This window comes from Lepidochelys kempii, chromosome 10, assembly GCF_965140285.1.
Source record: "Lepidochelys kempii isolate rLepKem1 chromosome 10, rLepKem1.hap1, whole genome shotgun sequence".
NCBI lineage: Eukaryota > Metazoa > Chordata > Testudines > Cheloniidae > Lepidochelys > Lepidochelys kempii.
In genome coordinates this window covers 55366797-55393594 of record NC_136389.1, presented here as the reverse complement: position 1 = coordinate 55393594, position 26798 = coordinate 55366797, and the positions used below count along the sequence as shown (strand labels likewise).

The following is a 26798-nucleotide window of genomic DNA, read 5'->3' as shown; positions in this document are numbered from 1 at the left end:
GTTATCACTGGCCGAAAGACTCCAAAGAATCAGAAAGGGGCCATGTAGAAGCAAGGAAGACATGTTGCATGAAGTAACGCAGCATTCAAATACTGAAAATGGAAAAGTGCAGAAGTAGCAGGACAGTGAAAGGAGGATCCGCCAGCAGAATGGGGAGCGCCGACACAAAAGCACGTTGCTCCAGCAGCAAAGCATGGATCGGCTGATAAGCATAATGGAGTGCCAGGCGGACTTGATCCAGGAGCTCATAGCCATGCAGGCGGAGCCCAACCTCCCCCTGCCGCCCTTGTCCCAAAACTCTTACCCTTGTGCCCCCATGTCACCTCCAACCCACTCTCCCCAACATCCGGGTTCTTACCGCCACCGGCTGCCTCCAACACCTATAGCTTCACCACCCAGCCCTGAAAACTACGACCCTTACCCACTGCACTCAACCCCCATCACCATGCAGTATAGCCATCCTGAAGTGCAGCACTCATTGCACAGCACTCCAGACAGGAAGGCTGAGTATGATAACAGGACATATGCAAATCTATGATTGTACCGTTCCCCACCCCACCCCTTTGCCCTGTTTCCCAAGCAGTTGGGTTTCTTTTCAATAAATGGATTTTTTGGCTTTGAAAACATTCTTTATTATCGCATAAAGAAAAAGATACCTTAGCCCAGGAAAGAAACAGGCTCTGCAAGTCAGTGTAGCAAACAGAGATTCCTACTACCATTGGTACCACTGCACTTCACTCCCGTGCAGGGCACCAGACATTACTGGTGGCTTTCAGCCTCAAATTGCTCCCTCAAGGCATCCCTAATCCTTGCAGCCCCATGCTGGGCCCCTCTAATAGCCCTGCTCTCTCGCTGTTCAAATTCAGCCTCCAGGTCTTGAACCTCCAAGTTTTATGCCTGAGTGAATTGTTCACCCTTCCCTTCACAAATGTTAGGGGGGGGTACAGCATGCGGATATAACCACGGGGATGCGGTCATCGGCCAGGTCCAGCTTCCCATACAGAGAGCGCCAGAGGCCCTTTAAACAGCCAAAAGCACGCTCCACAATCATTCTGCACTGGCTCAGCCTGTTGTTGAACCGCTCCTTGCTGCTGTCAGCCTACTGCCCTGCCCTGTTCAGGGTTTCATGAGCCACGGCATTAAAGGGTAAGTGGGGTCTCCAAGGATCACAATGGGCATTTTGACCTCCACTATGGAGATCTTCCGGTCTGGGAAAAAAAGTCCTGATTGCAGCTTCCTGAACAGGCCAGTGTTCCGAAAGATACGTGCGTCATGCACATCTCCAGGCCACCTGTGTTAATGTCAATGAAACGCCCATGGTGATCCACAAGCGCCTGGAGAACCATAGAGAAATACCCCTTCCAATTAATGTACTCAGAGGCTAGGTGGGCTGGTGCCAGAATTGGAATATGTGTGCCATCTATCGCCTCTCCGCAGTTAGGGAAACCCATTTATGCAAAAGTCATCCACGTCACCTGGAGTCATGGTTCTTCTGACCAGGATGAGATTAATGGCCCTGCAAACTTGCATCAACACGATTCCAGCGGTCGACTTCCCCACTTCAAACTGGTTAGTGACTGATCGGTAGCTGTCTGGAGTTGCCAGCTTCCAGATTGCAATAGCCACCCACTTCTCCACTGTCAGGGCAGCTCTCAATCTCGTGTCCTTGTGCTGCAGGGTGGGGGTGAGCTCCTCACACAGTTCCATGAATGTGGCTTTTCTCATCTGAAAGTTTTGCAGCCATTGCTTGTCATCCCAGACTTGCATGACGATGTGATCCCACCACTCAGTGCTTGTTTCCCGAGCCCAAAAGCATGCCCCTGGTAGTAAGCATGTCCGTGAATGTCGCAAGCAAAATCATGTCATATGCGTTACTCGAGTCGATATCACTGTCACTTTGGATCATAAGGAATAACTTGACTGCCAAACGTGACGTGCTGGCTAGACTCGTCAGCATACGCCTCAGCAGTTCAGGCTCCATTCCCGCAGACCAAAAGGGAAGACAGAGCGTGCAGTACAAAAAATGTTGAAAGATGGCACCAAATGTGGATGGAAGTACAGTGATTGCTGGGATGTGAACCAACGCATCACAGGGCTTTGGGACAGGACCCAGAATGCCCCACACCCCCTGCCCCCTTCCCACAAGCCACAGTACCAGAATGGGAAGAGGTGCTCTGTGGGATAGCTGCCCATAATGCACTACTCCCAATGCCACTGCAAGTGCCGCAAATATGGCTACGCCAGTGCGCTTGTTCCTGTCAGTGTGGACAGACTGCAGCGCTTTCCCTACTGTGCTCTCTGAAGGCAGGTTTAACTCAAAGCCCTCTACATCTGCAAGTGTAGCCATGCCCTGAGAGTCTACTCCCAAACCTACAGAAACCCTGTGAGGACAGGGCCATCTGTGTAGTGGCTCTGACAATATACCCGAGTTCACACCCTACACGCCATTGTAATAATTTTTGTACAAGGCGTGTCTTGTGAGGTAGCATTTTACAAACTCAATTGACTGATCAATATCATGGCAAAAGGCACATAGCAGCATTATATGTGAAGTTATAAGCTGAAATCACAACTAGAAGTATGTTTTCCAGATAAGTCTTGGGAGCTGCCAAACCAGTTCCTGAGCAACAAAAGGCAAGCTCATGCCTCAGCCAGGTATAAACAAAGCTGATGGACCATTGCCTGCTAAGTGGACATTCTTTGGCAAGAAAGGGGGAAGGGGCTAAAATCTACACCCCAGCAGAGAAACAGCATGGAGTTCCCTTCCACACACACTGCCTGTCACCTGGCTCCCAGCTGGAAATGAGAGACAGGACCATAAAAAGAAGGGAAAGACACCCCCCTCTTTCTTCCTGCCCATCACATTCACTGCATCTGAAGAGTCAAAAGCAGCTGTTGGACTCTGGGGGAGGGGCCCTGACCTAAAGAGTTTGGTCAGTAAGACTGCTGAAAACATGTGGTGAGAAAACTTTGCTTTGAATCTAATATAGTTTGTTAAGTTAGGCACCAGTAAGTGTTTTATCTTTCTTTTCCTTGTAACCATTTCTGACTTTTATGCCTCATTACTGGTAGTCACTTAAAATCTCTCTGTATTTGTTTTACTGTTTTATTTAATCCAGTGTGTTCAAGTTGAAGTGTCTGGGTAACTCCATTTAGGGCAACAAAAGGTGTGCATATTATTCCCTTAAAACAATAAGACTCAGTACACTTGTACTGTCCAGGAGAGCGCTGGGCAGTACAGGACATATGTTGCTGGGGAAAAATCTGAGACTGGGGGTATGTTGGAGTCACCTGTGGTAAATGTTAAGGCTGGTAAGAGCCAAGGCGTGGCTGTCTGGCTACAGCACCTCTCTACGTAGTTGGGAGTGTCCCACATGCTGGAGGTTGTTTGAGAACAGTCCATGTTGGAGACTACCGCAGCAAGGCATTGTAAAGGGCATCCTAGGTTGCAGGGCAGGAGTGACACAGCTACTCATTGGTTTGGATTGTACCCTGGTATGTCAGAGTGGCCCAGTCCCTCTGCACCAGCTTTAGGCCTTGTAGCTTCCCCAGACTCCCTGTCAAGGGGGTTTTGTTGAAGACAATGCATAGCTCCAAAGCCATATTCTCTGCTTCAGGGGGGCAGAGGAAGTATGGGATGTGTTCCCTGGCCCACCTACAAGGGCCCCAGGCCACTCATTCACCTTCTTCCATGGAATCCACACATATGGAACACCCTCTATGTTCCAGAGAATGAACCTTCTGTACACAGATCAGGAGAGGACACTCCAGGCCTCATTCAGCACTAATGCTTCTCTGTGTATCCGCCCAAGAATGGGTGCCGAACAAGCAAGAGGAATTCCTCCAAAGCACTGTAACTATACCCTAGTTTGTAGTTTTCCAAGCCTGCTCTTGCACTACTAGGAAATATATAGTTAGCACTGGATCTGAAGGTAGCATTACAGAATAATTTCTACTTAAATAACCTACCAACACATATGATGAAGCATTATATATAATTCACTAATAAAAGCAATTGAATTCAGAGAGTGAAAGCTTGAGCAGGAAGCGCTTCTCCTCAGGACTGGAATGACTTCATCTGAACTTGGGAGTACAAACACGGAAGGACATTCCCTATACAGTGTTTTAGCATATCTGCAAAACTGTAAGGTTGAGTTTTAACAGCAAATGTATAAGAAGTTTTAATGTTTTCCTTTAGTTTAGGACTAGGTATAATTAGAGAAAGATAAAGTTTTCAATAGCAAATTTTATAACATCTTATTCCCTGCCCCCAATAGCATGAGTCTAATCCTACAATTTCTGTGCTGTCTGCTGAAGAGGTGCAGTGATTCCAGAGCTTTACAACTCTCTCTCTTTAAAAATAAGTGCAGCAAGAAATTATTTTTGATTAAATAACCACCTATGGAACTGGATTCAGTTATGTGGCCTTCTATCTGATGATTCTCCAGGTGGACAGGGACTGGAGTTGTGCAGAAGAAAACAGGGAGAAGATCTTTTGCATCAATTGACATTGAACCCTTTGGTTGATAGAGTAACATTGATGGGATGCGAAGGAATTTGTGTCAGCTTCCTTAGCCAGCGTAAAATGGGAACATCCCTAGGCTCTGAGAAGGGAAAAAGAACATCCTGGAAAACTGGAAGTGGGGGAAGAAGAGAACTTGATTTTACTTGCCAAATAACCCAACACACCCAAAATCTCTTGTTCCAGAAACTATTTACGAATGTTGGAACAAATATAACTAAATTTTATACTTATGTGCATACAGTGCTTTGGCTGCATTTTCTTTTTCAAAGATGATCTGCAAAGGTGAAATAAAAATTAAGCTAAGATCACAAAGTTGCTGAATGCCTCAGCTAACCGGACTGTTGCAGGGGAGGGAACATCAGCAGAGAGAAAAGTTTTAATGTACCCGTTTGAAAAGGATACACACACACGCAGTATTATGCATGTATAAAATGCACTTCCATGTTAACTACAAATAAACCATAATGCAACATTCCAGAATGCCATCATTGATAGCAGAAGTCTCATACTCCTCTGGTATGAACAACATCCCACAATTATGAGATCATCTAGACACATGGGGGAACATCAGAAAAGAGTACCAAAAGCAAAACACTGAAGGCTGCAAATGAGAAGTGGATGACCTGATTCTTCTCTCTCTCACCTATTTTATACCACTGTCATTCCATTTATTCCATTAACATTACTCCTCATTTACATTATGGTAAGTGAGAACAGAATCAGGCCCAATAAGAACAAAAAAAAGGTCCCAGATACAATTAGAAGGTCCTATGACCTTTGTGACAGCCATTTAATTTAAGGGGACTAGAACGGTTACCATAAGACTAGAGCTCTGCTCCTGCTCCCAATGAAGTCCACAAGTTTTGTCACGGGAACAGGTTCACGCTCTGTATTCTGCTTGAAAATGAATGAACAAAGCAACAGAAGATTAAAATCTTCATCTCTTACAATAATACACAGCATCACTATTTTTTCTTATTTGTTTTATAATAATTGTCACTTTCCATTGTTTTGTAGATATCAGAGTACTATCAAATTATGCTCTGCTGTGCTTTCTAATGAAAGAAAAGGGACCTTTGAAAGAGTCACAGTGCAGCTATAGCCTTTCACCTCAAAAACAAAGTCAATATTCTAAACGTCATTTGCACATTGGAATATTTGCCACCTTTGTTCAAATTTTAATACAAATTGTAAAATACCAAAGGTGTTTCTAGAATTTTTTTTTATTAACTCTGATACAGTACTAAATCTCGCAATGTTTTACCTTTGTTATGAAGCTTTTTTATTTCATAAATATAAAAAAGATATTGTACTTCAAAGTAGAACTGCTACTGCAAGTTAGCAGTTCAGAAAATCAGACTTAAATTATGCATCCTACAGCATGTAATATTCCCATGTTTCACACACATTATATTAGATGTATGATAAATTATTCCATTTTGACTAAAGCTAATTTTATAACTGAAATCAAAAGTTACCACAGCCTGACAGTGCACTCAGCCAAGTCAGGTAACAGCACTAAAGTAGGTTTGACCAGTTATCAAAACATCACATCCAGCCAAAAAGCATCACAAGGAAAGCTAGTCAATTCTGAGTCTACCAGAAGTACACTGGGTGATTGCAATTCTTCAAACACAAGGTGATTTTTATATTTAAAAAAGCTTACAGGCATTTGTGTACATCTGTTCCATCCTGCTTCAAATATTAGAGGGTGGGGGGAAATCAAACATCAGGACAGAACAGATTTTCCATTAGGTGACCCAAGTGCTTAGAGGCGAGCGCAACAGTATTTTGTGTGTACACATGATGGAAAGTCAGTCCTGCAAGGTGGAAGCCACCTGTGACTCCCACTGACTTTGAAAGAGGAATTTAGAAAGACGAGTGTTTTAAGATTATATAGAAATTTATTCTGTCACCCATGGTAAAGTTTAGAGACAGGGAAGCTTTGGTCAATAGAGCATGCTTCAAACTCCTCCAGGTGAGGGCTGCTGTAGAAAAATATTTGCCATTAGAAAGCATTTGAAATTCATCACAAAGAGGATTCTTTCACCAGTTACTTAATAAATTGCAATAGGTTGGGTGGTCTTTAATATATTCTACTTTTGTATGCACCACAATCTCTTACCTTGTCATTGAGTAAGACAGCAGGCAACTTTCCTCCTCAGTTCTTTCTTCATCCAGAGGAAGAGATAGTCTTTATATTTGTGTTACATTTATTGCTACAGCTAGCTTCTCCTCAGGCTAACAAAAGCCCAAATTGAATTCTTCACCCTGTTCCCCCCTCCTGCTCTGTTTCTGTGCCACAGGCTCTTCACCAAGAGTCTGCACAAGCGGGTGTCCTTTGATGAAGTGCAGTGAGGAGTGACTATCTACCAGCACCAGGAACTTCAGCCTTAAGGCCACCCCAAAAAGAAGCATTTAGCCAGACCTCATGCCCTCTATGCTTCACTGCCCTAGGCCACTTCCTGTTCTACTTCCTAGGACTCTTCATCCTTTCCAAGATTATACTCCCACCCCAAAATAAACAAACTTTCCCCTCCCTAGGATAGTTTCTCCAGCCATCCAGTTCTCATTGAGTTTCTTTCCAAGGTAATCCAATTTGTATGGTTATCCCCAGCTTTATTACTCCCAGCCTATCACTAATCTGAAGAAAGGGAACTCCCTAAACACAATCCGCCCCCTTCCCAGCATGCTTTGCCTCAGAGCCTGCAACTCTTATCAGCCTTTGGAACTACAAATCCCAGTATTCCTCTGAACTGGCACCAGGAACAGGTTAGAAGTTGATCCAAAACCTGATTTAAGGAGCTAGCATATCCTGTTGTATTTGGGAGTAGTATCCCTTTGGGGAGAAATGAAGGATCTGGTTTTCTTTTGGTATTTATAGGTAGAGATAGGTGTGAGCCAAATGTCGCATCTGAATATCCGCAAACTTTGGATTTGTACTTCAGGCCCCTTCTTTAGTTAAGGTCTGGCTATTTAAGAAGTTATATATTGCCGTAAAGACCAAAGGTCAGATTTAAAGAACAATATTTCTAGTTTGGCTTTTGGCTGTGGGGACCTTTGAAAGTCTCACTGAAAGAAAGAAAAAGTTACTGTGGGGCATGACTAGGCAAGAGCACAAACAAGCTGATACTGTAAGGTGCTGAGCAGCCCTTGAGAAGTGCTGAAAGTGAGAGCAGGCCTGTCCAATTAGCTCCAATCTAGTAGCAAAAGAGGGCTTGGAGCGTCTCTCCTGAAGGTCATGAGAGAGTGTCTAAAGTTGGGGAGGGAGTTTAAGCTTATTTTTGAATGTCTGGTTACTCTAAAGAGAGAATAAGTTTTGATGTATATAGTGTGTGCTCTCTTCAGAGTAAGGTGAGAGCCCTATTTTCTACCAAGTGTTTAGTGATTTAAGTTTTTACTCCCAACCCAAAATGAGATTGTTACAGTGAGCAAAGGCAGCAGTTGCCTACACCCCATGGAACCCTCTCTGAAGTCAATTAGTTGAGAACTCGCTGGTAATTGTTGCTGCAAATACTGTGTGACAGAATTTTCTAGTGAGTACCTAGGAAACTGATAAAGAGCCGTATGGGTGCTGTAGGAGACACTGTCTGAAGAAAAACATCTCAGATATAAAAAAAAAAAAAAGTCCTGTTCACTCAAGACCCTCATCCACTCTTGGTCAGCCTTACCTATTACAGTAATTCCTCACTTAATGGTGTAGTTATGTTCCTGAAAAATGCGACTTTAAGTGAAACGATGTTAAGCGAATTCAGTTTGCCAAAAAGAATGAAGGTAAATGGGGGGCGGGAGGGTTAGGTTCTAGGGAAATTTTTTTTTGCCGTACAGTACAGTACTGTAGTTGGGAGGTACCCGCGCCCTATCCCACACAGGCACAGCCCACCGGCACTGGAGACAATGAGGCAGCAAGGAGGCTGAAGGTGCTGTAGGCTAGGAGAAGCACATTGTGCAGCAGCACCAGCAGCAGCTTCCCCTACTCTGCAAGCACGAGGGGTGGGGGCTCAACCCTCAGCCTGCCCACTCCACCCCTTTCTCCAAGCCCCCACCCTTAACCCACCTCTTCTTTCCCCCCCTCCCTCTCCTGCCCATGGCAATCAGCTGGTTTGCAGCGTTCAGGGGAGAGAGGGGAGCCTGCGTGCCAAGTCCTCACCCCTCCCGCTCCTTCCTGAACGCCTCAAGCCAGCTGATTGCCACGTGCAGGAGGAGGAGGGGGAAGGCGCTGATCTGCAGGCAAGAGGTGCTGGGCGGGGAGCATAGGGGAGCTGATAGGGAGCCAAATGACATTACAGCGAAGTATTGCACAACTTTAAATGGAGCATGTTCTGTAATTGAGCAGGGATGTAAGATCGAAACAACGTTAAGCGAGAGGACGTTAAGTGGGGAGTTCCTGGACCAAGTCAAGCTAGTCCTCAATCAACATAGGGCATATAACTTTAGATAGGACAAAGGGGAAAGAAAGGAATTTTAACCTGGTAGTCCTTCTACTCCAGTTATTGTGATAGTAGCCCAACCCAACAGTCTCAGGTTCAAAGACAAGTAACCAATAATTTTAGCCAACAAAAAACCCCCTGTAATCTTGACATTTTAATTCTTGATTCATTCTGAAAGGGGAAAAAAAAAGCCTCTTGTTCCTCAAATGATCTGAAAATAAAATAATATGTAAAATAATAACCAGGATTTCTAGAGTAGCAGAATAAAATTAAGGGGGGAAATTAAGTACTTACCTACCTTTCGCTGGCTTAATTATCTACAAAATTTAAACTTGCAGAATCTCACTATTCTATAAACAGTTCACTGAACAGATGTAATAGCCCTGCACAAGGCTCAGTGCATTTTCCTTGAGAACCAATTTTTACTTCAGGTAGGAATAGAACGGTGAGTCCAAAGTTAACATCTTTAATGTATAACAAGATTTCTTGCATTATTAAGGTTCTTGCGTCAGAAGACCACCACACAAGCTTTCAGGATCTTCAAAGTCGTGATTAAATCTGACTTAGGTGACCATCATATATCTGTTTTTATTGTAGCAAACAGGAAATAAAGCACAAATTATTTAACTTCTACACTAGTGCCCAATTATTATGGATTAAAACTGGATAAAAAAAGTAACCTGTTCCTAAAAGGAGGAAACACTTCCTCTAATTGTATCCAAAACTCTAAGAGTGAAATTCAGAAATATGCTTTATCATATAAAATATAGAATAATCTAATTATTTATAAATCCTTTAAAGAGCTTATTATTTATTTAACATTTAAGGATGTGGCCTTCAAAATATGCAATTTCTATTTCTGCTGTAGATGCCCCCCCCCACAATGTAAAAAAAGAGATTGGGCCAAATGGTGTTCACGTTACTCATGTGATTAGCTTTATTAAAGTGATGAAGAGACTTCTCATGAATAAAGTGAACAGGATTTGGCCCCTTATAAACTATGGTCCCAATCTAGCAAACACTCAAACATGAGTAGTCTCACTGACTTCAGCAGAACTACTCCGAGATGTAAAGTTAGTATTTGCAGCACCAGGACCTAGATGGCTTTATTTATCTCTTGGTAAAATAAAAATTCATACACATTTTAATAAGATATCACCTGAAAATGTTTTTGTAAAGGAAAACAAAATATAAATTAAAATATTAGTCATTAGCCTTTTTTTGGTATGTCCCAGATATTTTCCTAATAGTCAGGTTTCAGTTCAGGCACTCAAGATCAATCAGGAAGAAAACAGAATAAATCAGTATGAGCTAAAATTTAAAAATCAAAGATATATCTGCTGACAAAACTAAAACAAAATAAGTATTTGGTAATCACAGTATATTTAAAATAAACCAATTATGCCCCTATAAATCTTGATTTTTTTTCATATATATGTAATACATAAAGCTACAAAATGGTGATTTAGACAACAGTTTTCTTGGCAGCAATTGTTATGGTAGAGAACAGTTGCTTAGCAATTGCAGACAACCAAACAATAACACAAGGATCCTATAACTGAATGAACCAATCAATATGGAGCTCAGATAATGCTTATAATGATGGAGACAGAAAATACAATGTTCTCTTGTAGACTTCTTTCTTACAGCAATATCTGAGCCATCTTCTTGTTATCTAGAAGTGGGTAATACAGAGCAAAATGATATAGGGTAACCTAGAAATCTATATATTAAAATTATGCCACAAACTGATAACAAAAAAAAAAAGACTTTATATTGTATATGTACCTCAGCTCATGTTACTATTTAAATTCAAAGTCTAATGGAATCCAAATACATTTAAATGTATTATTTTTGAAGGTCTGAACAAAACAAAAGTCATAGCCCCAGATGACTAGGAGGGTTAACAGTGCTTTAGCTTCCTCCTGTATGTATTGTTATTTCTCCACATTTCACAACTTAAGAGCTGTAATGCGTTTAATCAACAAGAAAGAATTAAGTACAATGACTTTTACACAGTGCAAGGCATAATACAAATTCCAACACCGTCTCATTGGGTTTGCAATTAGTTCATAATTTCATTTTTTAGGATTACAGCTCAGGCTTGCTCAAGTTCTACAAGGACTCCATCACAATCTTTAGGGTGGAGAAAAATCACTGGTTTGCCGTGCGCCCCTATTTTGGGCTCTTCGCTCAATATTCGGATCTTCTTTTCCTTCAGTTCTGCCATAGCCGCTTTTATATCATCAACCTTATAAAAACAAACATGTATACAATGTGGAACATTAAAGTGTATGATTCACAGATTTTATATTAGGAACAATAGTGTAGTGCCATAATAAAAATAAAGCACTACATAATTCTAAAAACCAAAAATGCTACAGAAACATGCAGTTACCTGGAGATTTTAATCAAGAAATGTCAAGAAGATTGTACTATATTTAATAGTTCTGTTTGTTAAGAGATTCTGTAATACATCAACCTTTTAGTTACTTTATAATGCAAAATTAATAAATAATCAAAATCAATAGCTGTAAGCTCCACATTGTTCCTAAATAGTAGATTGTATAGCTTTACAAGATCATTAACCAAGGAATGCTTTCCCATCTAACTGAAGACAGAATCCTGACTCATTAAATGCTGGGGTTATGTACCATTCACTTAGGTTCATCTTGATCTTACCAGTTAGGTTTGGTATAAATGGATCTCCTCAGAGACACCTCGAACTACCAAGAATACTAGAGGATAATACACACCGGACTGTGATCCATTTTCCTCTTGGGCAACTGTATTTCATAGTAAAAGTATCATCACATATATAATTTCAGGGCAACCTAAAAAGAGTATTTAACATGGACTTGTCCTTAAGTTGTGCCAAATGGTTGTTACTTTGGATGTGCTGATATAAAGTGAGACTTTGATTCACCCAGATCTCGAATGCAAGCTTGTTGGAAGAACAAAATTAACATTCAGTTTAGCACAACTACCAGTTAATAAAGTCCCGGCACTAGAACAACAGGAGTGCTGTTTTTCAAGACAGGTGCCTGGACATAGCTAAATGGATAAGCTTAAAAGATGTAATTGTGAAAACAAACTTTACATAATGCAAATGCAGAGGAAGTAGAATTCAATTAAGTCCTAATCCTTTTCAACTGAGATTTTTTAAAAATCCTGAAGTTGCTGCAGTCATACCCCCATACTGTTACCAGTTTGCTTTTTAGAAAATGCTAATATTAGAGAACCCTTAATTACAAGTGTAATACATTCTGTGATGGGTAGTAACCCCTTGAGGTTCATCCCCTGAGTAGAGAAATCAGCACAGCTGCCTGCACTTCCTGCAGAGATAGCTAGCAAAACCAGCCGGAAGGAGAAACATGGCTGGGCTCAGCTGGAGTGAATTACTGCATCCCAAGGGACAATAATGAGAGTGAGCTGTGAGAGTCTCTGGGTGCATCTCCATTAGGAAAATATCTGCTTGGTGACTGTGTGTATCAAGAACCGGTTCCTCTCCCCTTCCACCAGGTGTCCAATATGCTTTCTGTAACAGGTGTTAAAGTGTTCCGACTATTCTTTGCCAGTAGCAAATTATTTTCAACCACACTACAATGGGTCATTTTTCTAGGATAGACTAGGACTCCTCATTGTAATTTGGCCTTACATAGGAATATCAGGCCATCCTAATGGAAGCCCTAGAGCTACAGGAAGCCTTTATTGATGCTTTTATCTGAACTCTTTTGAATTTGTTTAGAGAAATTTTAGCACTAAATCTCTTGCAAAATTCTAGCTGCCACAAGCCCACACTCATCCATTTAATTTAAACTCTGACTGTTGGATTTTGTGGATCTTGGCTCACTTGACCTGTTACATCTGAAAATATATATCTTTTCAACATAGTATTTTTACATTTCACAGCAAGGAATGACTGAGTGCCACATTTCTTATAATTTTTCAGACTTAACAGTATGCCATCCTTTGACAGTCATCTTTGGTAACTTCTGCACCATGAAAGGTCACAGATCTCTTGCTGAACAGAGCTCTACATGGAACAACATCATGCTTCTTGAAAGGTTTCAGAGTAACAGCCGTGTTAGTCTGTATTCGCAAAAAGAAAAGGAATACTTGTGGCACCTTAGAGACTAACCAATTTATTTGAGCATAAGCTTTCATGAGCTACAGCTCACTTCATCGGATGCATACTGTGGAAAGTGTAGAAGATCTTTTTATACACACAAAGCATGAAAAAATACCTCCCCCCACCCCACTCTCCTGCTGGTAATAGCTTATCTAAAGTGATCACTCTCCTTACAATGGGTATGATAATCAAGTTGGGCCACAGAGACCTCCCTATCAACACTACAAAAAGAAGGATTCTAGGTGGACTCCTCCTGAAGGTCGAAACAGCAGACGGACTTCTACATAGAGTGCTTCCGCCGATGTTCACGGGCTGAAATTGTGGAAAAGCAGCATCGCTTGCCCCATAACCTCAGCCATGCGGAACACAATGCCATCCACAGCCTCAGAAACAAATCTGACATCATAATCAAAAAGGCTGACAAAGGAGGTGCTGTTGTCATCATGAATAGGACGGAATATGAAGAAGAGGCTGCTCGGCAGCTCTCCAACACCACTTTCTACAAGCCATTGCCCTCTGATCCCACTGAGGGTTACCAAAAGAAACTACAGCATTTGCTCAAGAAACTCCCTGAAAAAGCACAAGATCAAATCCGCACAGACACACCCCTGGAACCCTGACCTGGGATATTCTATCTACTACCCAAGATCCATAAAACTGGAAATCCTGGGCGCCCCATCATCTCAGGCATTGGCACCCTGACAGCAGGATTGTCTGGCTATGTAGACTCCCTCCTCAGGCCCTACGCTACCAGCACTCCCAGCTACCTTTGAGACACCACTGACTTCCTGAGGAAACTACAATCCATCGTGATCGTCCTGATAACACCATCCTGGCCACTATGGATGTAGAAGCCCTCTACACCAGCATTCCACACAAAGATGGACTACAAGCCGTCAAGAACACTAGCCCCCGGTAATGTCACGGCTAATCTGGTGGCTGAACTTTGTGACTTTGTCCTTACCCATAACTATTTTACATTTGGGGACAATGTATACCTTCAAATCAGCGGCACTGCTATGGGTACCCGCATGGCCCCACAGTATGCCAACATTTTTATGGCTGAATTAGAACAACGCTTCCTCAGCTCTCGTCCCTTAACGCCCCTGCTCTACTTGCGCTATATTGATGACATCTTCATCATCTGGACCCATGGAAAAGAAGCCCTTGAGGAATTCCACCATGATTTCAACAATTTCCATCCCCCCCATCAACCTCAGCCTGGTCCAGTCCACGCAAGAGATCCACTTCCTGGACACTACGGTGCTAATAAACGATGGTCACATAAACACCACCCTATACCGGAAACCTACTGACCGCTATTCCTACGTACATGCCTCCAGCTTTCACCCTGACCACACCACACGATCCATTGTCTACAGCCAAGTTCTGCGATATAACTGCATTTGCTCCAACCCCTCAGACAGAGACAAACACTGACAAGATCTCTATCAAGCATTCTTACAACTACAATACCCACCTGCGGAAGTGAAGAAACAGATTGATAGAGCCAGAAGAGTTCCCAGAAGTCACCTACTACAGGACAGGCCTAACAAAGAAAATAACAGAACGCCACTAGCCTTCACCTTCAGCCCCCAACTAAAACCCCTCCAACACATTATTAAGGATCTACAACCTATCCTGAAGGATGACCCAACACTCTCACAAATCTTGGGAGACAGGCCAGTCCTTGCCTACAGACAGCCCCCCCAACCTGAAGCAAATACTCATCAACAACCACATACCACACAACAGAACCACTAACCCAGGAACCTATCCTTGCAACAAAGCCCGTTGCCAACTGTGCCCACATATCTATTCAGGGGACACCATCACAGGGCCTGATAGTGTGGCTGATGTTATTAGAGGCTCGTTCACCTGCACATCCACCAATGTGATATATGCCATCATGTGCCAGCAATGCCCTTCTGCCATGTACATTGGCGAGTCTCTACGTAAAAGAATAAATGGACACAAATCAGATGTCAAGAATTATAACATTCATAAACCAGTCAGAGGACACTTCAATCTCTCTGGTCACGCGATTACAGACATGAAAGTTGCGATATTACAACAAAAAAACCTTCAAATCCAGACTCCAGCGAGAGACTGCTGAATTGTAATTCATTTGGAAATTGGATACAATTAACTTAGGCTTGAATAGAGACTGGGAGTGGCTAAGTCATTATGCAAGGTAACCTATTTCCCCTTGTTTTTTCCTACCCCCCCCCCCGACGTTCTTGTTAAACCCTGGATTTGTGCTGGAAATGGCCCACCTTGATTATCATACACATTGTAAGGAGAGTGGTCATTTTAGATAAGCTATTACCATCAGGAGAGTGGGGTGGGGGGAGGTATTTTTTCATGCTTTGTGTGTATAAAAAGATCTTCTACACTTTCCACAGTATGCATCCGATGAAGTGAGCTGTAGCTCACGAAGTAGCTCATAAAGTACTCCTTTTCTTTATGCTTCTTGAAGTATCTTTGAAACAAACACACACTCCAGCTCCTAAAAGATTTAAGTAGATATAGTCATTTTAAATATTCCTAGTGTGTTCCTCTCTTTGTAGCTGTAATTAAGTAGTGTTGCTATTTCTACTACTTAGCAGTTTGGAGTTTTTTTTAAAAACAGCCCTTACCACTTATTATTCCTGTCTTCCCCATCCCCACTTCTTGAGTTCTGCTGTAGTCTTTTACATTCTCCTAACAGCACTGCAAAACAATTCTGCTTAACAGCAATTTGAGCAGATTGAATTAGTCTTTTATTTTAATTTCTTGAACAACTGCAAATAGATACTATACTTACAAGAAATATAAAACATTCTGATCTACTGAATTTGAATGCAATTGCTGAGTCACTAAAACAGAATTTATAAAGTGAACAGTAGCCATCTCCGATTTATTATCCACTATATAGGTGTACTTAAATTTAATTTCAAGGGGACTAGTCACGGTAGTAAACTTAGGCACACTTAAGGGCTTGCCTACATGTAAAACATTGCAGCAACACAGTTGTGCCACTGTAGCGCTACTGTGAAGACACTACTCATGTCCATGGGAGACTTCTCCTGTCAGCATAGGTACTCCACCTCCCTGAGAGGCAGTAGCCAGTTCGACAGGAGAATTCACACCCTTGAGTGATGTAGTTATACTGACCAAATTTTCTAGTGTAAGTCAAGCCTTAGGGTTTACAGGATAAGGGCTTAACTGTTCCCCTCCCTCCTCCTCATTGTTTGGGAAATGGAAGCAGGGAATAGTCATCCCTCCCTGACATACAGCCATAGGCAGAAATTTACTCCTGTGGGGGGAAGTCTACACTTCTTGAAAAGGAATTGCATTTTTGCTGCATTAAATTATGATCTACCATTTCCTGAAAAATACATCTTATTCAAAAGGACGCTCAAAGAAAGAACTGGAAAAGAGAACTAATAAAAGCATGCTTTTTGTCCCATTCCCCCCCCCCCCCCATGAATGATACACTATATCATCGCTTGTATTAAAATTCAATATGCTTAAACAGCATTCTGCATAATCATACACTGCCATACATGGGCAAATCACCCTCCTCCCCCCACCTCCACTTTTTGTCTTGTTGGTTCTATTTTTTTTCCTGTGGAAGTCATTAATTAAAAAGATTTATTTAAAGTAATTTATTACTGCAGAAGTAGACTAATATGATTTAATACTTTACCAAGCTCTAAACTATTGAGCCATGCAAATAGAACAAATGCAGTCCAGGAACTCTGTGCTAGCATGAATCACAAAACAGAATCTATAATTGCCAATATAAAACATCCAGCCTCGGAAGAAGTTAAAGCAGAGGACTGGTAGCCAAGACTCTTGTGTTCCATTCCCTCCTTTACCACTGACTTACTATCTAGCCTAGAACAACTAATTCACTATGGTTCATTTAATCTCTTTATAAATGGGAATACCTCAGGATTTTTTATGTTTGTGAAATGTTTTGAGTTCCCTCTGTGAAAGACAGATAGAAGTGCAACTATTAATGAGCAAGATTTTCCTCTAGCCTGTCAACTCAATGCTGACCTACAGTCCTTCTACTATTCCAGAGAGTCAAATGTGGGAGTTTGTTTTCCCTGTCTCATAAACAGCCAATTGTAGCCTTTTTTCTATATATGACAAGCTTCTAATTCATCTGTAAGAATATCTGAATTAAGGCTTTTTGTTTTAATCTTCACTTACATCTGTTCCACAGTCAATGACAAATTTCCATAGCAACTGAAATTGGGGAGTTTCCATCTAAGCACTCAATACTATTTTTGAATGTTACTTGTTAATACCAATCCACTACCTTAAAGATTATTTTCTTGTTCAGTGGAGAATATATCCTAAAGTTTTAATATTAAATAATAAATATTCAGGGCAGTTATAATATTTCAGTTGCGATAAAGAAAATAGAAAATTAATACACAAAGTATCAATTTACAGACTAACACAGACAAAAGGTTCGAAAAGCGTAAAGCATAAATCAAACAGCTTGAGACTTGTCCTATCCAATTTTTATAATTTTGTATTACACGTTTGAATTTTTATACATTTTCTTTAAGAATAATGCGAGCAGCTCGGTTTATGATATCAACTGCTCTGCATGTCATCTGAGCAGTGCTATACGGTGATTGGCCGGTCTATACTGACAGGCTCTACTTTGAAAATATGGAGGCTTAATAATTTAGGGGGAAAACTTGGATATGTTATACATGTGAAGAATTTTCTATTTTTCTTGTAAGTATGTAATTTACGATACTTATAGTTTATGGACACAATCTGGCAATCAATTTAACTTTATTCATGTGAGTAGTCCTACTAAGTTCAACAGGACTACTCACATGATTAAAGATACGCATGTGTGTTTGAGACGGGTCCCTATATTGTATATGAGGACCATATACAATATGCAACACAATTAAGTGTATATTGTGATAACCTTTAAATTTTGATTCTATTCTGAAAAGTGATTGTAAAAAAACAAACACACACGACCTTGCTCAGTAGTTCTACTCCCTGTGAATATGCAGATTCATCTCTGATTACCTAATTTTACTACTCTCATCTCTGAGAACCAACACAGCAGTGAGCGTTTTCCCAGGATTCTTTTCTGACTTGCATATTGAATTTTCAACAAAATATAAAACACAGGAACTCTGGTAAAACCCCACTGTCTTCAAATTATGCTCTAATTTACACTTGTGCACCCCATTATAAGTGATATATAAAAACTGACACACACAGGTTTTTCCAGTGCATATATTTTGAACATCCCGAAATTGCCACCTTTGCTGGACATTGCTACATTCTATGAGTTTGTCCCCATTTCTTTCAGGCAGGACATTACAATTATTGAATTCAGTTTGGGCAGATTAAAAAGAAAATAAAACTGCTTGTATAATGACAATATGAAATTGGCCTGAATTTCATCACTGCAACTTCACTTTTTATTTGCTGGTCTTCGGTAGAATTACCCAAATGATAATGACTCGGCATAACCAATGTGGGTTTTTATTCAGGTTGAATCTATTAGAAAGTATGAAGCTGTTTAACAAGATAAAGATTTTTTTTAATATAATAGAAAGTATGCATGTATAATACCTCAATGCAGATATGATGCATTCCTCCAGCCTTGTTTTTTTGCAGAAAGCCTGAAATTGGACTTTTTTCTCCCAGAGGGTTCAGCAGTTCCAGCTTTGTGTTTCCCAGCTCCACAAAAACAGTGTAGACGCCATGTTCAGGAAGAGGAACTGTCTCACTCACCTGGGCTCCTAAAACACTCTTGTAAAAAGACTGGGCCTTTTCCAAATCAGGTACCGCAATTGCTACATGATTGAGTCGCCCCAATTTCCACAAAGAGCATGGAACTTTTTGAGTTAAGGAGCGTGACACTGATAAAGTCCGTACCGTGTGTGCTGTAGTTTGCAATCTGGTAAGAAGCCCTGTAAAATTGAATGACATCGTCATAATCCTTTTGAAAAAAAATTAATGCACGTCCTTTCCCCTTTTAATGAAGCCCAAATAACTCCTATGTCCTTACATTTATGGTATGCTAAAGACAGAGATAGGAAGATAGCAGGGAAGCATTTTCTCTTCTTCTGCTATCAGTTCAATGGCTTTTTTTGTTCTGAAACAAATTAATTCAGAGGAGGTAAATGAAGAATTTATAGCATGAATGCTCAGATGTGTCCATTACAAACAACAATAGGGATTTTTTAAAAAAGTTAATTTTAAGCTTCAGTTGAGCTTGGTATGAAAATAAAGATTTTCATAATTATATGCACAAGTTTATAGAATTTAAGGGCCAGTTACACACCACTAACCTGTACATTGTTTTTGTATTATTCAGAGCTTCACATTTAATAAAATAGAAATAAGGATGTAAAAAAACCCTTTCTAAACATAATGAAGAACTAATATATTTATTCCTAAAGCCCAAATACCTATAGAAAGGTGAACAATCTTAGTTGCTTCCCAGTGGAGGGAGATGTGATCAAATGTTAAGTCACAAGAGTGGTAGCCAATAACTCCCAAGTTTTATTCCATCTCTGCTATTCCATCCCTCTGTGATGTTGGGTAGATCATTTTGCCTCTCTTCCTTTCTTAGTTTTCACATTTGTATAATGGACTAATACTTCCTATATCACAGGACTGTTTGAGGATAAAAAGTTAGTGAAATGCTCTACAGCTGGAAAGAATTCTAAGGATTATTCTGTTTAACATACAGCATCCTTCTACAGTTACCAACTTTGTAATATTTACATACCAGATACTCCGGCAGAATTGCCGGAACCTCCCCTGCCCCAGCTCTCCCCGAGGCCCCATCATGCCCTGCCTCTTTCCCGAAGGCCTCACCCCTCCATTTGCTCCTCTTCCTTCTCTCTCCCCTGTTGCTCATTGCTTTTCCCCTCTCCCGCCTCTACTCCCCTCTGCCTGGGTCAGTAGGGTCTTGCCTGCGGAGGCCAGGGCTTGGAGCTGCAGCCGCCCGATGCAGGTAGGAGGCGGCCGTGGCTGAGTACAAGCTGGTGTGGGTGATGACCTGGTGCCTCCCTCACCCACAGTAACCAGACTTTGGGTGTCTGGTCAGTAGCTCTGACTGGATGTTCTGGTCGAAAACCTGACACCTGGCCACCCTATCCCCTTCTTAGCCATTTTAAGGGTATTCCATCTCAAAGCATTTGCTAGGGCCAAATGTTGTTTGCTCTATTAATGCAAACAGTTTCTCTGACTTCAATGTGACTACTTGCATGAGAAACGGAGCAGAGTTTGGTTCAGAATGTACGCATAAGGTCATTAACAATATGGTCACCTGATGGCATAAAGGCAGGGGTCTACATCCAGGCAGAAATGGGTGAATAAGATCTGAGACAATTTAGTCATGGAAAGGCTCACTGGCATAAGAAACAACATGGACCAACAATTATGGCAGCTGAGCTCTTTGTGGATGTCTCTGAGGAGGCCCTTGTTGAACTTTAACCTGCTTCTGTGGACTCCTGTCTACTCATATTGGACTATTGTCAGGGCTGTATATTTGTCAGTAGAATAAGTGATTTTCATTTTATATACACACACACACGTCAGTCCAATACTTGGCATTATGATTTTTTCTTGTGACTGGCTATGAACCAAACTGAGAAATTTGAGAGCTTGGAGTTAAAATCTGGGATGCACGACAGGCTTAGAGAAGGAAGGATCTCATAATTAGGAATAGTGGTTTGCTATAGTGGTTCATGGATTTTGCCATTTCTCTTGGTTGTGGGTTTTTTTTGGGAGTGGGGATAGAGAAGTGCCATGAGTTTGCACAGCTTGTTTAAGAGGCATCTGTACAGCAATGCTGCTCCTGCTGCCTTTGCAGAGGATGAAGTCTGTAGCAAAGAATAAGAGATATTAAGTATATTTAGAATATAGAGGTGAACTATAAGTATTAATTAATGTTGTAACATAGGTCCTCAGATCTGTGAGATATTCAGCTTAGCCACACAAGGCCTTAGGCCTGAAACTGATGTGCATGACTAGTTGACTGAAAGATAATCCTGTACCAGTGAAGTGTAAAATTGCAGTAAAATACATGTTACTGCATAGTTTCCAGAACATCAGCATTTAATAGACTGGAAACTATGGCACAATGTACCAGTTAATGCCACAAGATGCCCGATAACATTTTGGGGAATTCTATAATAACCTCAAGTTGCTATAGTACATAGATATTAATGAGAATAAGGGGTAGTAAGGAGACACCCAGTAAGAGATGGGGCATCCCTAAATTAATGGCATATGGATAAGGAAAAAGAGATTGGAACCCTTATGCATATTTATGAGCAGCAGTAGGCATAAGCATACCTCAGAATAAAAAGTTGTTGTCCAGCCTGAGTGCTGGGGTGGGTGTGGGAAAACACAGGGGGAAGACACCAGGATGACAAATGGTTGATGAGGACAATGAAGATAATGACTGACACTCCAAGGTCCCCTAGCAGGAGATGTGAGTGATGCCAGTCCTAGGGCTTAACACTGTCTCTCTATCTGCTCTTGTATTTCAGCATTGGTGGGATTGTTTATCTGCTTAGTGGATTTATCAATAAAGGGACTTGTGATAAATTGCAATTCTTTCTCATGTGCTTCTAAGGTCTCTAATTCAATGATCCTGATCAATATTCCTGATACTGTAGCCCTCAGGAGACAGAATATTTATTGACCACTGCAGTCTAAGAGATTGAATGATTATTTATTGATTGAAATTGATTAATCTCCAATCCATACTAAGGCTCCAGGTTAGAGAAGAACACTGAAGAACTGTGCAGAGGAAGTGATTCAGTACTGATCTAGGTCTCGATTCTACACTATTGAAGTCTATAGGAGCTTTGACATTGACTTCAGTAGATACAAATTCAGATCTCTGAGGACGAATACCACCTACTGAGTCACCTATAACAATTAGGTTAGTTTTCTCTTCCAAATACTGGCCATTCCCATTTCTGCTTAGCTTGCTAAAAATGCTTGATTTTTAAGAATATTGCAGTAGAATTGAACTGGCAGGCCCTGGGAGAGGGGTTGTAAATGGTTGAAGCCATTACTTAAATAATTTTGAACAGTTTTCATTATAAAATAAATATTTTAATTAAAACAGAAACAGGCCATAAGACTTATGAACAGGAAACAACACAAACATATGGTCTGTCTATGTGAATGTCTAGGGCCTCCTCAGCTGACTGCAGAGATAATCAGAGGAAACTACAGCATGAGAAAGAGGGTTTAAATTAGGATTACAAACTCCAGCAAGGGCACCCACCTTTAGGCTTCCGGCTCATCAGCCTTTACCACTCTTGGGCAGAGCCCTGTGTCTCTTTCCCTTCTGATGGGTTTTCCAGGCTGCACAGTTCCCTGACTAAACTATGACGTCCCCAGCAAGGCAGAGTGCCTAGGCAGGCCTGCTTTGATTTTATCCTCAGAGGCTAACAACAGGGCAATTGCCTACGGTTATGCTTGCTCAGAAAGAGCAGTATGGTATTTATTCTTACAAATAAGACATTAAAAACAGTAAAAACATACACATATGCTAATAAGCTTACCAGAGATCACCCCAACTCCAACAAAAGCTCTGGCAGGTGAACACTCCTTCAAACCCCTCCAAGGGTTTTTCTGTGGTCACAAGTTCGTAACTGCCTTGACTCAAAACAGCCACCCCCATTAATCGGTGAGTCGCTCTTTTATCCAGTTTGGGTCTTTCTGATCTGTCCTCATATAACAAGCACTCAACAGACAAAAGGTCCTCTCCTTCTTACATTTGCATACATAACCCCCTAGAGATTTCCTGAGAAACACACTTAACTTTCAAGGCAAGTCTACTCTAGAAGCACTACATTGGCACAGCTGCACTGCTGTAGCACGTCTGGTGAAGACGCTCTGTGCCGAAGGGAGAGCGCTCTCTCGTTGGCATAATTACTCCACCTCTGCAAGAGGCAAAAGTTATGTCAGCGGGAGATAGTCTCCCATCAACATAGCGCCAGTATGAACAGTGCTTAGGTCACTGTAACTTGTGTCACTCAGAGGGGGGTGGGGGGCATCTTTTCCACAACCCTGAGCAACATAAGTTAGATCAACTTAAGCAGTAATGTAGACCTGCCCTAAAAGTTCATTCCTATCTGCCCCATTGTTTAGAAGAATCTTCTAAAGTTCACAACACTTCCCAGGGTTTCCATAGTCATGTTTCCTAAAGAAGTCCCATACAATCCCACAATAATGTATAAACATTTGCCTTTTAATTACAATTAACTCCTAAAATACTTAAACTTAATTCAGTAAATTTGGTCCATGGTATTGCAGGAAATTGCATATTCTGATATATAAAATGGCTTGCTAAAAAGTTAATCTGTTGACAGTGGGTGCTGGAATTTTCTGGGGGTGGGGAGGGGGAGGAAGGTACGGTGAAGACAGGGGAAGGAGGGCAGGACAGGGCAGATCTCCCATCACTAGACTACTGCTGCCAGAATGAGATACAAGTATGTATACATGAAACCAGTGGTTACATTTTATGCCAGTTTTTGCTTTAGACCATGTCAAAGCTCCCAATGCCTCAAGGCCAAGCTTGAGTATCAGAAGCCTTTTATGTATTCTCAACTTCTTTACAACCTCAAATGCACAATTCTGTTATGAAATTGTGCCAAGGATGCATTGAGGCTTTGGATGTTTTGTAGAACATACAGAATAGGTTGGTTTACGTATTTTCCAGTTTCTGTATTCTTTGGCTTGGTCTACACTTAAACAACTCAGGTTGACATACTTACGATGCTCAAGGGCGTGAAAAATTCATGCCCTGACCACCATAGCTTGGCCAACCTAAACCCCGGTTTTGATACAGCTATGATGGAAGAATGCTTCTGCCAACCTAGCTACTGTCTCACAGGGAGGTGAAGTTCCCACAGCAACAGAAAAACCTCTTCCATTGCTGTAGCCTGCGTCTACACTACTGGGTTACAGTGGCATAGCTATGGTGCAATAGCTATGCTGCTGTAACACCCACCGCGTAAACATGGCCTCTGTAGTGTAAAGCAAGTAAGTTTGCTTTCTTCTGGTGACTGGTTTTGTTGTCTCTGGGATAGATTTTTTAGTCAGACAAATGTCTCTCCATTGACTTTAACTGAATTATTCATGATTTACTCCACTGTATACAAGAGAAGAACCAGGCTCTCTGCTCATTGTGTAGCCCAGACTACTTTGACTGAAGCATTTTTCCTGGTTGAAATTTGCAGATGCTGACCATGTGTAGATAAATTCTTACGTGCAATTTCTTTTTTCTTTCTTCTTCTAATGCAGTCAACATCAATGTCCACGGGGTATTTTGAAGACCTACTTTTTAAATGTACACATCTCATGTTTCTAGGGATGGTTCAGAGACATTGCCCTTTAAAGAAATATATGAAAACAGGATCCACATAAATTTCTTAGTCATCTTCCCCATTTCACTGAGATTATAGAATGCATGTTATGTCACTTTCTTCAACTATAGTACTTTTAAAAAAATCATTCTTAATGATTCTAAGCAGTATCTATTTGGACTACCTATTCAATTCATTATATTGGTGTTCACTGATCACCAGCAGAGTGTTCAGCAGAATTCAGACACACACAAAATAGCTCCCGTCCCAAGGAGCTTGCACTCTAATACAGACAAAACAATTTTAAAAGCTGGGGGGCTGATGCAGCATCCATTATAAAATTAAGTCAGCACATACTTAATTACAACACATTTCAATGGTGCAGGATCAGATATTTTATTTTTTAATCAATGGGAGCTGCACAACCAATGTAATGGTTACATCAAACACATGCGGAGTCCCACTGAACTCAATAATAATACATGTGAGAGAGGTTATACATGAGAGTCACCATTACAGGATAATGCCCTTCGGAACAATTCTCAAGTATGCTGAAGGAAAGCTACCCTAAAATTCCAGAGCAGGAAGGGTCCTCATGTGGCATAGAGCCACTAGTATATCCAACACCACCTCCCAGTCCCTGAGCACAATGAGCATAGGGCATGGGTTAGTTATTCCTAAACACCAGCAATCTCCAAGTGCCATTAACAAGCCAGCACAATTTACACAGCCTTTGGGCTTCTGTAATTTATATTGGGGATTGCTCCAGATGACCCCAGAATCCAGGGAATCAGAAAGTTTGTACTATCCCATAAAATGGACTGAGTGTTCTTAGGTATTTTAGCTGCCTGTCTCATACTAATGACTAGACAGCACTCTGCTTCTTCTTTGATAGTCCCCGTTTGAGATCGAGTCCATGGCTAAATTGCACAATAATTTAGTTTTGGCACTGTAACTGAGATCAAACAATCTTTAACTCTTTAGAGAGAAAAGAATCATGTCTCCACATAAGGGAAGGAAGAGAAGTTTGCATGTAACATCCAAGATAAATATTAAAAAAGTAGGCATTATGCTTCAGGTTTGCCCCACAAGGCTTAACACCCTTTATTTTTCACAAGAAAACAGAAGATTCTAACCAAGACAAAATCCAATTTTAAGAGTTATTCTAACAATCATCTGTACATTCCAAAAAATTCTATTCATAGAGTAAATACATCCACATTTTTTTTCTTATTGTGCTTAGTATTAAAAACAACCAAACTGGTCTAACACTCTTGCACTGAAAACTTGGGTGAGTTCTTTATTTTATTTACAAACAGAAAGTCATCTACATTTAACAATATATCTAACAAAAAACACTGCAAACGTTTAGCAATGTTGAAACTATGTATGAAAATAAGAAAAAATGTGGGTATGTAGCACATTTCGTCTGTGGGAAATCGGGAAGTTTGCTTATAAGATGCATTAATTCTACATATCTAAAAAAATGACGTCCTGAAGTAATCCTTCAAGAAGCTCCATGTGGATAGCATCCTGCACCTATTAAAGACAAGAGACCTCTATGCAGAGATCTGACCATACAGAGCAACTTAAGGATCAGAATCTAAAACTGCAATACTCCACAACCCAGCAGTCTGAATTATTAGGATCACAAATAAATAAATAAATACAAAATAGAGCATTTAAACTGTACAGAAATACTCATCACGCACAATTTCATGACTTCTCACAATTAATTAAAATAATAAATTCTCATCTGTCGATATCAATAGCTTTCACAAGGCAAAAACTATTTTACAGAAAGGGAAACTGAGTCACAGAAGCTAAGTGACTTACCAAAGGTCAGACAAGTCTATGGCAGAGTCAAAAAAATACAAGCCAGGATTCTTGACTAAGTCCCATGTCCCATTCACTGAGTCACTACCCAGGAGCCACTCCTCAGCGTGAACAACCACCCATTTGCACTCACCTACTCAGCATGGGTGATCTGCACCTTCCCCCTAAATATCTTTACCAGGTGCAATTCTCCTTCCATGGCCTCCACCGTTGTCTGTACACACTGTTCCTCTAACAGGGGTACTTTGTATATCCTGTTTTTACCCCTATACTTAGCATGTGCAATTCCCCTGCCATGAACTCCCCCACCCCACGACCTATTTAACACGTGTCTCTGGCCGTCCTCGCTTCCCCACCTGCCCCCCTTATTCAGCGCGTTCAGGCTCCCGCTGCACCGCTCAGTATCTACCTGCTGCTACTTTCCCCATGCAGGCTGCCATCTTGTCTCCTGGCTCTTCAAATCTAACTTTATCGAGAGCCTCTTCCCGCGAGCACAG

At 41.1% G+C, this 26798-nt stretch overlaps 2 protein-coding genes across 4 annotated transcripts in view; both read right to left on the bottom strand.

Moving 5' to 3' along the window:
* APBA2 (amyloid beta precursor protein binding family A member 2) overlaps nt 1-26798 on the bottom strand; it is a 236850-nt gene extending 210052 nt beyond the window's left edge. The window contains exon 1 of the mRNA XM_073303675.2: nt 26711-26798. The gene's annotated coding sequence lies outside the window, so the exon portion shown is untranslated. The remainder of the gene's footprint in view (nt 1-26710) is intronic.
* MCEE (methylmalonyl-CoA epimerase) lies at nt 8649-26792 on the bottom strand. 3 transcript variants are annotated; one of them, XM_073303689.2, is made up of 4 exons: nt 26711-26792; nt 24369-24491; nt 18695-19035; nt 8649-11206 (listed from the first exon to the last, which is right to left on the bottom strand). In XM_073303689.2, exons 2-4 carry the CDS (start codon nt 24460-24462, stop codon nt 11054-11056), a joined length of 588 nt encoding a protein of 195 aa, XP_073159790.1. In that variant the 5' UTR covers nt 24463-24491; nt 26711-26792; the 3' UTR covers nt 8649-11053. The 3 variants fall into 3 exon arrangements, with proteins under 3 accessions (XP_073159790.1, XP_073159792.1, XP_073159793.1); XM_073303691.1 differs by lacking the exon at nt 26711-26792 and adding an exon at nt 26302-26417; XM_073303692.1 differs by lacking the exon at nt 24369-24491 and having other exon boundaries at nt 26711-26790.